This window comes from Struthio camelus, chromosome 7 (assembly GCF_040807025.1).
Source record: "Struthio camelus isolate bStrCam1 chromosome 7, bStrCam1.hap1, whole genome shotgun sequence".
NCBI lineage: Eukaryota > Metazoa > Chordata > Aves > Struthioniformes > Struthionidae > Struthio > Struthio camelus.
In genome coordinates this window covers 30,873,030-30,889,822 of record NC_090948.1, presented here as the reverse complement: position 1 = coordinate 30,889,822, position 16,793 = coordinate 30,873,030, and the positions used below count along the sequence as shown (strand labels likewise).

The window sequence follows — 16,793 nt, the reverse complement described above, 5'->3', positions numbered from 1 at the left end:
AACTTCCTCCAACTTGTCTATGAGGCTTTTTAGAAGAAGTGAGCAAGTGTCAAAGCCCTTATTGTTTATTGTATTAGTCTAGAAGCTGGCTTCCAGTCAAAAGACGCATATTGGAGGGGTCAGTAGACACTACTTCACAACACTGGGCCATATCTTCAAAGGGTGCTAGGCAGCTGGTTCCCATTAATTTCAGAATGCTTAGTAATTGCCTGAAAAATCTAGCCTTTTAATTCAATCAAGAAATAAACCAGTTTCAGGTAGTTATGCTTCTAGATGGGTAAGTTATTCTTGCTCAGATATCTATATTATATTCCAGATAAAGCTACCTGGCAGGCATTCCAATGTTATCTTATATTACTGCAATTCTTCTACTTTACTTTCTGGATTTTGTGAAAAAGATTGGATGTCAGAAGATGATAGTGTTTGCACAGATTGTAACAATGAGAAGATATATACGGCTACTTCTTTGTTTATCGCTCTCTTATCAGAGATCTGTTTTCCATTATCATATCTTCATAGTTCATTATAACTGTAGGCAGTTTGAAGAAAGCTTTTCTGGTAAGGCAATGACTGACACTTAGGCACAGTTCCTTATTACCCTATTAACAATTTTGACAACAGGCCAGAGATGATTTTTCATCTCTTGTGTGCATGAAGTTATCTTTACCGGTATTTACAGATGCGCTTGTTGAAATCTTGTGTTGACTTCAGCTACAGTTTGCTAGTATTTTGCAAACTGTAAAAAAGGAACTGACTGTATAAAAGAATCGCATATTCTCTAAACTTTCAGTAGCTGTATACAAGCTTTAGCAAGAACAAAAATTGAATCATTCAAATTGCAAAACAATCAAGGACACGTTTCAAGAAACAGAAATTCCTAGAATATCCTTTATAAAAGTTAATTTTTGTACCAGTTATTATGAATCATTATCTTCTGCTGTATCATGTAGCACTAAGTCAATTCTAGGCTTTCATTTGCCTTAGAAACCAACAATGCAAACCATTAGCATATAGAATTCTTTTCATATTTTGTTTTAAAATTACAATTCCATTTCGTAGGACCAACTGCTCCACTTGAACAAACTCTTCTCTACTTCCGTAGACATAGATATTAAAAGGGTAGGCACTCACCTAGAGCAGGACTGTACTCAAGTTATGACAGCAAGGTTCAAGAAGCCAACATCTGTGTGGTGTTATAGTCTCACATTCCTGCTGCATCTCCCAATTTTCATGCCAGTAAAACACAGCAGATCCTACAAGAAAAATGAAAGTAGGAACAGTGTTATTTTTTCCCCTTACTGGGTTTGTCTTGCATAAAGTAGAATATGACAAAAAGTTCCATTGTCTACTTCTCTCAGTGTTAGAACGCAGATTGGTATGTAATCAACAAGAATTTTGTCTATACTGTTCAATATTGTTCTCATTATCATTCCTGGAATGCATATAGAATTGTTACAAAATAATGTCTCTGGCTAGGTAAATAACTCCCCCAAATTCTGTATGTTTATAAAACACATTTATTTTGAAGACATTTAATGAATTATTTTTATGTCTCTATGATTAAAATTAGGCTAGACTCTGTTAATGAATTCGAAAAGATAGTTATTTCAGTAACTTAACACATTTGCAACACTTCATGTGAACCAAGCTGTATTTTTAACTTCAGGTTTAGGCTGCCTGATTTGCCAGCAATGTAATGAGAGAAGAGGAAATCCACAAAACGTTAAGGAATCATTCTTCTACTCAAGAAAAAAAATCCAATTTTTAGTGAAAGTTCTCAAGTTTTCATTACTGCAAAACACTTCAGTCATTACTACTAAGTGGCTGCATTTGAAGGGAAGCATTCTGAAATTATTTTCCTGGCTCTAGATCTTACAGAAACGTAAGAGTGCCATCTGATCACAACTCCCTTATAGTTCAGAAAGTTAAAGGCATTGTGAATAGATTGTCCAGGAAATGGGAAATGATATAGAAAGCTTTTACTCTTCAGCCATCAGCTCAGATGTCACTGAGACTATAAGTACCTGAAAGTTATTATCACACTGTGTATCAGGTTAGAACACCCACAAGCAAGAGGGAGGAATGGTTGCTAACAAAATTTAAATCTTTTTTTTTTAATATTATCCATTATATACTATCTGCAAGCATGAGCTTTACATAACTTCTATTTTACATGTATAGTGATGCTGGTTTGTTTTGAGAAGTTACAGAGAGAAAATTAAATAAGAGGGATGCCTATATTGTTCTGAACGAGTGGAGGATGACAGCTACTCCTCTGAACATCCATTAATAGTTCTTCATGAAATTTATTTTCATTGCAGCCATTTCTCAAGGATGGCTATCCATTTCATTAACCCAACCTATATCTTTCTATAGTTTATCTCCCCCCATATACCCATGACTTGGATCATTTCTAGCTTGTCTATCTCTGGAGAAAAAAAGGAGTAGGGAAAGAAAACATCCAAGCAGGAAATACCAGGACAACAGCATGAATCACAGGTGCATTCTGTAAATTCTAATTCCAAAACTTTTCACTACCATGACTATTATTTCAGGGAGCTTTGGCATTCCCACACAAATAAAAATAATTTAAAAAACCAAATGCACAGATTAATAAAGAAGTTCCTAAACCTCAGCTAAGAGGCACATAGAGTAAAACAGACCCTCCTCATAGCGTATAAAACTTTCGGAGACCCAAGAATCTAGTCTAACAAGGAGCACAAACGAGCACAAGAAAAAGCAAGCTTCCTCTGGGAAAATAATATCACTTTTAAGTTACCCACATGTTCATGCCCTGGGGAATCCCCTTTGAGGTTGCTAGGTGAGGTGACATTTGTTTCATGCCACTGGAGCGAGGCAAACAGCAATAGTAAGGTTGAGACTCAGATACATCAGAACATACAGAGATCTTGAATTTACCATATTTCTGTTTTGTACTATTTGATTCTCTTTATTCTGGTGAGGAGGGAAAGTATATAAACTGTAATATTTAAGCAAAATGACAAAAACAAGCTCCCTGGAAGATCTTTAATATTGCAGCAAGGAATTTCAAAAAGGCAGATAAATAGGTGACAGGTTCAATATTTATTATCCTACTGATATTGAAATAAAAGTGTTTCAACTCACTGAAAAAAAAACGTATATGGAAATTACTGTAACTTGGTATCTTATGAAACAGCTAACCTTTAAATGAGTGCCAATCTTCAATGGTAAAGCAAAAAATGTTCAAGATATGTTGTTTTCCGTCATCAGTTATTTGAATTGTGACTTAGTCAGTTTTGCTAAAGCAGCTTGACATAAATCAGTCAAAGAATTAACACAACTCAGCTACTTTGGCCCAACCCTTTATGACATATCTGTACACAGAAATAAATATAAGTGAACTACAAATAAATAAGATTTAATATCTCCTTGTAGCCTTTATTTTTCTTGTACTGACAAAATACTGACTGTTTCTTTGTGCTGACAAAGTTGCAATTCAAATTCAAAAGTAGTTGTTAAGTTAATTTTACTAACATACGGCTAGTTCAAAGAAAAAAATTAAAAATTTAAAAAGTTTCTGTATACAGAAACATTTTTTTTCACCTGTAGATTAATCCTCAGCTTTGTCCAGGGCAAAATCTGACCATATAGGGTCATCATATTTTAACATTTCCTGTTCAACAGTTTATTATTGGACAGTCTGGGGCTGTATGCGCATCCTAGGATGTACACATATAGAATACACACACACATATATATCTCCTATATAACAAAATCCTAGATTCTGTGTTACTTGGCATCAGCTCAGAATACATTTATTTATTCACTGTGCTTGTGACAGAGTAGTGCAGGTATTTCCCAAGTAGTTCAAACTGTGCTGAAACACACTTTAGCTGACAGTCGCACCTACAAACACATTTTTGTTTAGGCTTAGAGGCTTATACCTAGCTCTTGTTCATCAAAATGTTTTCTTCAAAATAAATTTATTTTGAAGACTTATTATTTTGGTGACAAGTTCTTGCTAGAATTAAGCCAAATTTAACTTAATTTTCTCAGTATTTCCCCAAATCTCTTACTCAATATATTAAGACTATCATACCTCAAGATTCCTACTTTGACTCTATTCCGAATGAAGTCACTAGTTATTAATTACCCTGTGAACTAGCTACATTTTAGTCCACTCTAAAACTTCCCTAATAATTGCTGCTAAACTTCTTGATGCGTGCAGGAACTAGTGATAATGCAGGTCACATTTTGTAGATACAATCTACGTAATAATGCAGATATATCACATGCCCCCTAGAAATCTCTTTGCAGCTGTATCAGTGCATGAACAAGCGAGTTACTGCAAATAAGTTCATCAGCGCAGCATTTCTCACCATTAAGTGCAAAAGAAAATTCACAAATCCAAAGAGATTGAAAAAAGAAAACAAGAAATTGACCTCCTCATTGACCTTAATGAATCTTACAAAATACCTGTGGGGATGTTAAATGTTGCTGTCATAGTTTCTGCTAAAGCAAACAGAAGGTTGACTAATCAGATTCACAATTTTGATCCACTAATTGCGATGCCCTGAAGCTTAGCACACTAAAAATAAACTTCTTTTTTGTTGAGCTGGTTAAAAAAAATAGCAGCCCACGTGCCCTTACAAAAATACTCTATCAAGAAGATTGACATCAGCAGACATGCAGATTTTTCTTCCCCTGGGCACCAAATTGCTGATGTATGTACATGCTCCTTTCTTGGCATAATTGATTTTCACTTTCTGCATGGTGGCACATTCTTGGAATAGCTTGTGTCGCAGGAAACATGAATATGCAAGTGAAGGACAAATTAGCTAGGGTAAGACCAGAACTTCATCTTCAAGCTTGAACCAAATTTAAAACTGAATATCAGTTGTTTTTAAAAATTCAGCTTAGAAAGACCCTAGATAAAATTAATAAAAAGGGTGCATATTACTTTAACACATCTCTGTTCTTCTATGTTATAGTCGAAAATCAAACTGAAGCCCTCACAAACATTAAAGCAGTTTTTAAATGCCGCTTCTGCGCCTTCTTGGAAAAGAAGGCATGAGAAACAGCAAGCAGACTCCCATCACTTCCAGAAAACATATAACACAAATAAGAATGGAACAAATGTATATCTATAGCAGGAGCAGCTGTTCAACTACACACTGATTGCCTAAATTGGCATTTACACATGACATGCTGTAGCAGCTTCTTTAAGTGAAGCAGGTGAGCCAACTATCTTTTTCCAAGATTTTTTTCTTTCACTTGCTCTCTGGCTAGATCTTGTACACAGTTAAATCACCTTTCTGAGTTCATCAGACTCAAACTGTGTTTCTGTCGCTACGTCATTGATTCAAGAGAGGAATATCACTCCTTTTTATTGATCCTTTACTGACTTCTTTATCTATAGCAATCAATAATAGGATAGGGACAGCCATAATACACTCCAGTGATGTTTCCCTACTGGATGTACCTTAAATCCCAATTAGCAGACAAGCTAATTCCTAAAAACTACAAAATGCTAAAACTGGAACATCTGTGAAAACAAGGAACCACAGAGCTAATTTTGTTAGACAACTGTGCTAAAGTAATCGTTAGCATCTCAGTTACTACTTCAGGAGCCATGCACCAGAATTGCAGACAATTTGTGTCAGATTATGTTAAGAGTCTCCAATACTGGCAAAGGCACAAAAATTGGAGATAAGCACCAGGCTCTCCTTAATTCCCGAGAAAGAGTTTTCCCAATCCAGGTAGGGGATGCAGTACTGAGCATCAGTGGAAGATTAATACATCACTGCTCAAAACACAGTTATTCTCAATGGTGGGTCACAGGGCTGACCTTATGCTTAGCTTGATCCACGGAAATGTGACTTAATTTTCACAAAATAGTTTTCCATTTCAGGCAGTACTGAAAATAGATTCAGTGAAGAGCCACATCTTAAGTTGTTCTTATTTTTTCAGCTTGGTTTGCTCTGAAAATTGCTATATCTCTCAGGAGTAGAGCTGGTCAAGACCTCTTCATCAAAACATTTAAAAAAATAAAAATGCCATTTTCAACCTACAAAACATATCAGCTCTGACAAAACTATTATGTGGAAAGATTTGTTGTGCCTAGGTCAGAGAGGAAGAGAGGGGCACGTTCAATAATAACGACAGAGCAATGGTTAGAGCATTCAATCCAACTTCAAGTCCCAAGCTTAACGAGTTTTGCTCAGCTCACAACAGAGCTTTGGAACTGTCTCCCACTCCCATCTGCTGCCAAGTTATTAACACGCAATCAAGTTATTCTGCAGCATCAGTCTCTGAAATTTAGAAAGCTTCAAATTCATCCAAACAGGGTTGAGAGCAGCTTTCAAATCTTAAAATGTTTATGAAACAGGGAAGCCTAGATCATCTGTGCAGCCCTATAAATCAGACTAAAACCTAGCATTCCCTAAAGACATTTGCCTGAGGCTTTGGAGCTCTACCTATATTCAGCTCCTTAAATTGTAAGTTCTTACAAACACTCCATACTAACTTGCACCCATGTAAAAGCTCCATCTGAGGCCACTATCGTTATGGCTTGTGGTGGTTGATGTTTCCTGGATAAATTCCTTATTTCAGGTCCAGATAAAACAGAGCAGTCTATAACCAAGGCCAAAGACCAATACAAAGTGTTAATATAACGTTCTTTTTTAATTCACCAGTATCGTGTTCTAAGTGACAATATTAGGCTATATACACTAGAGTCTTCTGAAATGTAGGAACTAGAATATAATGTTGAAACCTTGCCCAGTCATCTTTACAAGCATATGAAAATGGTTTCCAAAATCATACTGCTTTGTGTGCATAATGTACTATATATAATGTATAGAATATAAATACATAAATATAGAGATATATAGTATGTAGAATATATAGAATATAAAATGCTAGCCCCTCTATATATTGGCCACTTTAGAAGATCACATGGATCCATAGGTAACAGGCTTAACCTCCTAATAAGAAACAAGGCTATGCACTAAACAGCCTTGCTTCAGAAGACCAAAGCAGTGTAGTACATTCACCTCGCTGTTTACATACAAGGGTGGGAATGGACAGACTAAATGACAAAATGTGAGCAAGCCTTCAATGAACACTGTGAAGAATGCCATACACAGTTAACCCGCTTTCCATGCTACCTCCTCTGTCTTTGCTTCAACTAGCGCAAATGCTGGGGCTTTAAATCATGAGGACACATTCTGTTGTGTGAAGTCAAACATCATAATGACTAAATCTGTGTGGAAGGTGACCAACAAGTGACTTGAGTAGCTTGACAATGAAAGCTAGAAAGACAGCGTTTCAGAGAGAGACCCTTGATACTTAAGGTTAGAGCCCAAGATTAGCATTCGTGATATTTGTAATTACTTGCTTTTCTAAAGTACAGTCATACTTTAAATATCCTCATAAGCACATTTGAATAAGTTGTTTCCAAAAAGTGCTTTATAATCTTGATAATCTTCACTATAGAATCAATTTCTCCCTCACATGCACCCATTTTCTTTGTTAAGATTCCTGAATTTTACTTATTGACCAACAACTTCCTAAGTAAAGATGTTAGTGTGCCAGGAAATTGTACTCACAGTAGAAGAAAGACTTTATTTTGAAGAGCTTACTGCCAAAATATGAAAACCTACAAAGCAAGCACAACTACGTGAAAAGGTACCATCACCAACATCTCACAGATGATGACTGAGGCACAGGGGCATCAAATGATTTGAATAGGAAGTCTGGGCCCCAGGTAGGAGTATAACCCAAATATGATGAGTCCCAATCCAAGTCATTTATTAAAAAATAGTAGAGCCTGTTATACTATATGTGCTGATAGTAGCTGGTATAAGACATGCTGAAGCAACATTTAGGGTAAGACAACCATGACTTCACTACTGCTGACTCATTCTGCATCCAGGCACCCCTCTGACCACCTCCACAGAGCCACAGGAGTGTTGCTTCAAGTCCTCTTTGTAGCAACAGGTGCAGAGCAAATACTGACTCCACTGACTAAACTTGCTCTAGGGCCTCCCCGCCAGTAACAAGAGGCATTGCCTAGTAAGAACAGCTTCAAAATACAAGCAATTTGTTGAGGAACGGGACTTGTGTAACTATAAAACCTTCGATAGTTTCTGTATCTACAGATCTCAGCTTTCCAAATATAGATAGCTAAAGGTCACCCTCCACCCTTTACAGAACAAGAAATGGCCATAAAACGTTAAGGTGATTTATCTGTTCGATGCTCTATGAGCTGAACTTAGCTCCTCAGCTTCTCTGGTCCATGAAAGATACTTTTCCTAACAACGTCCCCACAAACTGTGCCACGTATGTTAGAGAAGGCAAGATACACTTTCCTAAACTTCTTTCTCCAACACACATATACTAACATATATATATATATATGAATACACACACACATATACACACTTATTTGCACATGTAGGGGGTGTGTAGGGGTGTGTATTTCTTGTATTTTTATATAAATATGTGTACATGTATGCATGTATATATGTAATATATACATACACATATATACACATATATGTATACATACACATACATATATACTTATATATATATACACATAAGTACATATACACACACATCACTTACCTGATGTCTCCCCCACGCACAACCCCAAAACTTCTCATGCCTCGCCCCCTCCCACTCCCTCTCAAGCCTCCATGCACCGCTCCAAAATCCCCCATCCTCCCTTGCACACACTCCTAAACCTCACCCTCCCCCACACACCATATACATATATATATAACACCACACATATATACACACATATATAACAATACACACACACACACATACCCCCTTATGCACATATGCAAAAAGAAATCCAACCCAAGTCTGCTGGACTGCAGAATGGAGAAAAGGAAGATGGAAAAACACTTAGACATGTTGCCAATAAAAATAACTTAAGAATCTATATAGCGTAGGATAAGTCCCCTCTGTAAACTACTATGAGTTTTATCAACTAGGATGGGACCAGCTCTGCACAGTCTGTACTTTGGGGAAGAAGTATGGTTGGTCATCTATCCCAAAATGTGGTGAAAACACTAGGTGCTCTTCATCGTATTTATGCTGTCCTTTGCCCATAGACCCTCAAAGAAGATTAGTATAGTTTCTCTTAATTTTATTGAAACATTCAGAATGTCTTACATTTCTTAGTTCCAGTGACAGGATACATCTAACATAATGGTCATCTAACACGTCCAAAAAACCAACCAACCAAACCACTCCCCCCAACAGCAGTTGTTTTTACAATTGATTGAATCTCAATTTGTGAATAGAACCCAGTCAAGTGTGTTTTGCTAACATCTATTGACATATACTTCTACAAGTCTCAGCAAATGTTCGAATAGGGTGGAAAGACATTAGCAGAACTGCAATGAGATCTTACATTTGTTTTCATGTGTACTTAATTCCAGATACTGCTGGTGCTCTTAACTGTAAATATTAGATAAGTTAGTGTTTGCAGCCATTATAAAGGAATATTATCATATTTTCTTATGCAACATTAACCTATGCATTCCTATCTTCTGCTTCTAACAACCTTTACAAAGATCTTAAAGATTACAATAAGCCTGAGAAAACTTGTCCAGCACACCTCCCTAGTATTATATGCTAACATCCTAGAGTAGTATCTCAACAAATTCGACTGCTGGATTCAAAGCTCATGCATTTTGGGACTTCCTTGTTGTCAAAGGTGGGCAATAGGCGATAACTAAGGAAAACGCCAGTGTGAATCTAGTACCTATCAGATCGGCTGCAACACCTGCATACTCTAGAGATTGTGGAATACAGCCAAGATGCAGAAGCTGAGACTTCAGGAGCAAAGCAGACTTGGCAGGGAGGAAAAGGACTGACTTTTCCAGTTGCCACTTGAGAGAAAAAGCTCATTTTACATAGAGAAAATAAACACCGCAAAAGTATCTGTTAAGAGTTGCAGACCAAGAAGGGATTTAGTAAGTAAATGTAGATGGGACTAGAGATATTTGTAACAGTGAAGCCGTAGAGCAATTACAAATCTTTTTAAAGACGTTTATCCTTTAGGATGGGTGACGGCGCTTGCCGACAAATATAGGATTTAGAAGGGCAAACGTGAATATATTTCTTGCACTAGAGGATGCATGTTCCTGAATCTGTTTGCTTGGCCCACCTACCTAAGCTGGCACGCTTACTTCCAGAAAGGCTTTTCTCACGTTAATCACTGTGGAGAAGAGTCTTTAAACTTTCTGCTACATACTCCAATAGAGCCCTAAATAAATGAAGAAACTACATAGAGACAACGGGGCAAATGCTAAATTATCCCAATTCAAAGAAAATGAGAAATAGGGATGTAAAAGTATGTTGGGGGGGAGGGGGGAAGCCCACAAAGATGGAAACCCTCAGTTACTCCTGAGCACAGCTGAGGAAGTTGTGAGGTGGCTGGATGTGCCCACTGCATTTTTCCATGGATGATCAGACTCTACCTACACATCCAAGCCTGCATGCAAAACAACAGGGGCTGGTCCTGCACCAACTTTTCAGGCTATGACTAACCCAGAACTATCAAATGATTGTGCTTGGGCAATTTAGAAGGAGAAAGAACCCTATAAGAAAGAAGAATAAAAACAGCTATTAGAAGGGAGGGTTCAGTAGCAGTCTCTCAGTGGTAGGGTAATTATGGTGGGTGCTACCACACATAGAGTTGTAAACAGCTTAATAGGGAGACTCTCTTAATTCTCTCCTGCCACTTCATTTTACAGATCATGTTACAAAAAGCCAAGCTGTGCAATAAGCACAGTCCTCATAAGCAGTTTAGAGTTGCACTCTCCATCTGCCTCTTCTCATTCTACACTTTTCTAAACATAGGAGCTCTTGGTGGATAGGGATCTGACACCGTAGCTTTGGGGAGGTAATTTCCCCGCTCAAAACTGAAAAAATACACACAGTTGAAGAGTTTTCAGAAATGCAAACAGTACTTTGGGTGTAAGACATGAGCAGTCAAATCATCTAAGAACTTTTTTCTTGAGAAAATCCAGAACGATAAATGTTTCAAAAAGTACTTCTTGAGAAAAATAACAGCGACTGGGTTTGTCTGTTTTAAATATACCGATATTAGCTAAACTCCTTTGCAATTAACGTAATTTTAGTTCTGACTACCAGTAACCCTATGACTAGATGTGGGCTAGGACGAAGAGCTGCTAGACCTGCTTACCCCAGGCAGTCTGCCAGCTGCCCTGGCTCAGTTTCGCGTTTCATCCAGATACTGCCCGGGGATGCGACTTCCTGCTCTCAGGAAGCCGTATCTCTCTGCACGCTATATAGAGAGAAACGAATTCACGCTTTTGCTTAGGAAACACCGTGCTGCCGCGCTGCCAGCTCTAGCTCTGCTTGCTGCTTTCCGATCCCCTCTGAGGCAGGGCCAGTCTCCCCGGCAGGCCCAGCGGGACAGGAGGGACCACTGCTGCTCCGTGCTCCCCGGCAGGGCGCTGGCTGTTGACGCTACCCCCTGTGGGGTGGAGGGCTGGAAGGCTCCCAGCCCGGGCTTCACCGCCTCGCTCACATAGGGGCGGGGAGGGAGAACACAGCTAAGCTGTCCAGCCTGTCGGACGAGCCGGGCGCAGGGAAGGCGGTCGCTTATTTCCACGCTCGCAGAGGGTTTGCGCCCCCCCAACACCCCTGCCACCAAACCTCCACTCACTTCACGTCCCCCCCACGCGCAACCCCGAAACCTCCCACGCCTCGCCCCCTCAGGCCTCCACGCAGCGCTCCAAAATCCCCACGCACGTCATCCCTTAGGCACACCCGCCCCCAAACCTCGCCCTCCCGCACACGCCATCCCTCAACACCCCCCCCCCCCCCCCCACACACACACACAACCGACACCCTCCGCAGCGCGCGAGCCTCAACCGCCACCCCCGGAGCACGCGCGCGCGCCGCAGCCCGCCCAGCTCCCCCGGCCTCGGCTCCGTTTGAACGGGCCACGCTCGCGCTCAGCCAACAGGGCGCCGCGCCGCGCCCTGACGTCACGGCCGGCGGGAGCGGGCGGGCGGCGCGGGGCCGGGCCAGGCCGGGCCGCCCCTGCGCCGCGGCTGGGTAGCGCTGTCAGCTCCGGGGAGCCCGCCGGGGCGGCCGCATCTGCCGAGGCGTATGTACATACTGCCGAGGAAAATGAGGGTAAGAGCCAGGTCGCCGGTCCCCGCCGGGCCGCCCCAGCGGCGCGGGCAGGCGCCCTCGCCCGCGGGTTACGTGTGCCGGGCCGGGCCGAGGGGCTGCTGCCGTCTCAAACGCGGCACCCGCCGCGCCGTCCTGTTGCGCGCTCCGGGGGGGGGGGGGGGGGGGGGACAGGGGCTTATTTTTCCCAGAAGCGAAGGAAGGCGGGGGGGGGGGGAACCAAAAACCAACCGAACAAGCAAACCGACGTGAAGTCGAAGGATCTGCTCGCCTAAAAACTTCCCGCGCTGCGTCCGCCTCCCCCCGCGCTGCGGTGACGGGCTGGGAGCGCTGCCGCCCGGGGCAGGGACCTGCCGGGAGGCGGGGGGGGGGGGGGCGCACGCGCCCCTCCCGGCCGGCGGTTGGCGATCCGTTAGCGGCTGCGGGCCGTCGCGCGCCGCGGCCGTTGGGGCTGTGGCGGACGGGGCCGGGCAGGTGCCGCTGCGGGCGGCGGGTCTCGGTGCGCGGAGATGGGCGCTGCAAGGCGGGGGGAGGGGGGGTGCCCGGCCACCTGCCCGCCCCGGACTGTGTTGAATTTCAAAGAAATGTTTGCATTACAGGCTTGGGGAGAGCTTGGGTTGTTTACAGAGGCATTAACTGTCCCTTCCCCTCGGAGCGCGTTCATTGGGACCTGCCTTCCCCCTCGCAGCGGGGTTTCAGAAGGAGAATTAGAGCTGACAGCATAGCCTGATCCGTTTGGTTCATTTGTTATTTTGGGGGAAGCTGGAGCTGGCACTGCAGGTAAAACAAGGGCTAGTGTCAACCAGCAGCCCTGCTGTGAGAGCTCCAGCTCAAGCTGTCCACATTTTCAATCCAGCAAGAGCAGCAAAGATCATTACACCCCCCTCCCAAAAAAGGGTCTTTCAAAACAAAACCAATGCAACAATAAGCACTTTAAATGAGCTTAAAACGGTTAATGACAACAAAAAACCCAGGATCCGTTTCCTCCTTAGACATCATTTCAGTGAACACTTCCTTAGCAGTTAACTTTCCCTTCAAGCCCTGTGCAGCCTCCTGTCATTAGCCAGAAGCACCCGTCATACCCTGGTCCAGCCTAAAAGTAGCTATCGATTCTATTGCTGTGGACCTTAAAAGGAAAAAAAGAACAAATTACTGGCGAGTTACATAATACGCATAGCAAAAGCTGGCTTCTTTGTCATATGCTCCAGTGATTTGTCAAACTTGCGCGTGCTGCAAAGCTTAGGTCTAACGGATGTCTGTGAAATACCAAGCATCCCTAACGTCTCAGTTTGTGCAGCAGCAGCATTTTTCATTTCTTTCGAATTGGCATTAGATCTTGCATATTCTGTGTGTGCCAGGACACTGTGTCCTGAACTCCCCTCCATGAAGTAGCCTTATTGGTCACTACTGAACAGCTGCTATATTTTAACTTATAGGGAGCTACACTTCCGTTACGGCTTGGATCTATATCGCATATTAGTACCTAAAGGTGCTCTGGTTAAAGCCACAAAGCACAACTCACTTTACCAGCCTACCTAAGTAGCTCTGTCACCATAGTAAACAAATGTTGTTAATACTGGTATTTTTTCCTCACCCACAGACCCAAAACGTTCATCTGAGCTTAAAAAAAGAAAGTATGTTTTCTATCCCAGGTTGTAAACACGAATGATTGCTTTTCAAAATTGGTTTGAAAGGAAAAATGTGCATCACATTAAAAGAAGATAAAGTACTGGTTTGCTTTGCAGTTGCCTCAAGTGCTGCCTAAAAAAAGTCCTTATACCATTTATGGTTTTGAGTTCTTAAGCTAGTTTTTGAAGACTCTCTAACAGGAGAGAGAGGACCTATGCCTGTCTAAGACTCAAGTACAGTTAGAAATAGCTGTCAGTTTAAAGGCACTAGTAATGGCCTAATCCCATTTCTCTAGGTAACTACTTTTCAGAGTGTGACTTTACCGTCTTTGAGACGGAGGGTGAGACAGCAGCTAAAGAGTTAATGGCTGATGTTCTTTTCACTTTACTTTCTAATCAGTCTTAACTGTTTCAGCAGTGCACAAGGAGTTGCTTTTGTACTGATGCTTAATAGTAATTTCAACCTTTCCATACAGTAGCAAGCGTGTTTTGTTTGGCTTTCAGCATATATTTAACTGGTAGTCAGTTTAAAAACAAAAACAAAAAAAAAAACCAAACAGCTTACAATTGGTAACTACAACATACTGATATAGCTTGTGGCTAAGGGGCGGGGGTAGAAACCCAAAACCTTCATGTGATTTTTGTGTTATAACAGCAGTTTTTTTCCCTAAGCAAAAAATCTCCAAAGAGACTGTTCTTAGAGTTATATATTACAGTATATGCATTCAGTTCCACCCAACTAATGGTGTTGTGTACTAAAAAAGGCAGTTTTGTTCAGATACTAAATCCCCCACTGTTTCCGGTGACATGCATGTGTCAGATTATGTGCAGAAGATGCACATTTGTCATGACCTGGATTATATCTAGCAGAACAGAAGTGGTGGAGGATTTATCATCACAAATCAAATTGCCCAAAAATCAGACTTCAAAAAGAGTATAAAGAGGAACATTACGCCACAATAATTTTTTTTTCATTTGTTCAGTAAGGCACAATTTTTGCAATTTTAAAATTCAGAAGGTTTTTGCATTTTCATCCCTTTTTAGTTGCACCCATAAAGAATCAAGAGAAAACTAGGGGAGAAAGGAGAAAAAGAGTGAAGTATAAAAAAAAATTCTTATAGCTTCTGGATCTATAGCTTTAGTAACAGAGTTTCATGTGCATTTCAAACCCAAAAGCCAACTTCCAGATCTGTGACTGTTTAGATCTAGAATTTGGCTCTAATACCCAGGCTGCATTCAGTCAGATGTGTAATTGTGTTTAATATATGCCTCTGTAAAACACTTGCATAAGACATCCTCAAAGAAAGCTTAATCCTCTCTTTTTCCTCACTTCTGCAGGAAACTATGCCCCAGACGCCAATATTTTCCAGCATGCTTGGTTCCAGTTGTAGTGGACAAGTGCAGCCTGATATGGGAGAAAGGTGTGGTGATCCCGTTTATCAGGATGGAAACCTTGTTTCTGGTTCACTGGAGGCCTTGATAGAGCGCCTAGTGCCTACTATGGACTATTATCCAGATGTAAGTAGACACTGGAGAGTTTTACTTCCCGTGGCTTTCCTGCCTTAGGATCCTGATTGGTGCTTCCTCAGGAAGTTCCACCCCTATCTGAATCAAGATTAAGATACAGGCTAAAGATGTATTTATTTTGCTTACAGTAACCATTTGCAAAAGATCTTGCTCACTGGGGACACTTTCCATTCTACTTCTAAGCAAAAAAAACTTATTAGAAAGAAAGCCCTGTTGAACCCAAATCAGCACCTTAAGAACCAATTAAAAGCAGCATTCACAACAGAATTTTCAATCCCTTTAAGCTGCTTTCGCTCTAATGCGGCCAAGATTACCTAGGGAAGTGGATGAACTCTTTCAGCTGAAATCAGCTGTAGTTCTTTTTTTCAGTGTATCTCCTAGTTAGATCATCAGAAAATAAAAACAGAATTTAATTAAAATGCTCCCTTTCTCAACACATTTTCATTGGCCAGCACTGTAATGATTTATGAGCCTGGAAATGATGTTACAACTGATTAAACATCCTCACCGCAACGCACTAAAGTAATACCATGTATAACTACAGGGCATGCAATAAGATTTTGAACCTAGGATGTTATTAAGTAATCCCTTTATTACTTAAAATGACCCCTTATACCTATTAATGAAAGGTTTTACTTAAAGAAGTTTCCAAAGATCAAAGAGCTTATGTAGCATATGTGCCATTTGAGCGCTGAGAAAGTGGCAGCTGTGGTAGAAGCATCCTAACTCTTGGTTTAAAGACTAACAGGGAAACCAGATATTGCAATTGGTGTTGACTGATACATTGAACTTGCACTTGTGGTGGTGGGCTGTGCTACGAAATACACCTTGTATCGGAGTTCCTCAGTCTACTCTATGTAGAATTTTTTACTTTGGTTAATTTGGTTATTACGTTACCATAAAATCTCCCAAAACTTGCACATACTTGCTACCCATCCTCCCAATCACCATGCATAAAAAAGGCACACCCTATATGAAAGTTCAGTGAGTATAAGCAGCAGATTGCCAACAGTTATCAATAAAATATTAAAAAAGAAAAAACAGGATGCATTAATTTCCCACTTCAAAGTAATCCTAAACCTTGCATTTAAATACACTTACGTACAATTGCACTACGTTTGACAGATGCTGACTTAGTACCAAGTCCTTAGAAGACACAGAGGGGCAACAATTGCTTGGCATTAAACCTCCATTTGTCTCCCCCCCCCCCCCCCCAAATATACCTCACAGAACAGATGAAAGCAGCAGGTAGAGCTTGAAGAGAATGTTGAAATATCATGTATAGTTAAATATCATGTAAGAGTTAAATAGCTGTAGGCTGCTGTAGTTAAGCTTTCCAGGGAATCAGTTCCTTGCCTTTTGTTTAATATCAAAGCACATTTACTTGCTGTTTGGATTTCTTCCAAATCTAGCTAATCTTTAAGTAGCTGCTCATGCATGTCCCTTATTGTAACATGGGATCTATTT

General features: G+C 40.9%; 1 protein-coding gene across 4 annotated transcripts in view; it reads left to right on the top strand.

Moving 5' to 3' along the window:
• RASGEF1A (RasGEF domain family member 1A) overlaps positions 1–16,793 on the top strand; it is a 186,803-nt gene that overhangs the window by 144,626 nt on the left and 25,384 nt on the right. For 3 of the 4 annotated variants that reach the window (XM_009688034.2, XM_009688033.2, XM_009688035.2), the window contains one exon: positions 15,138–15,317. In XM_009688034.2, coding sequence (XP_009686329.1) covers positions 15,138–15,317 — 180 coding nt within the window. Of the gene's footprint in view, positions 1–12,064; positions 12,175–15,137; positions 15,318–16,793 lie in introns of those variants that run through there. The other variant, XM_068950589.1, reaches the window with a different exon arrangement.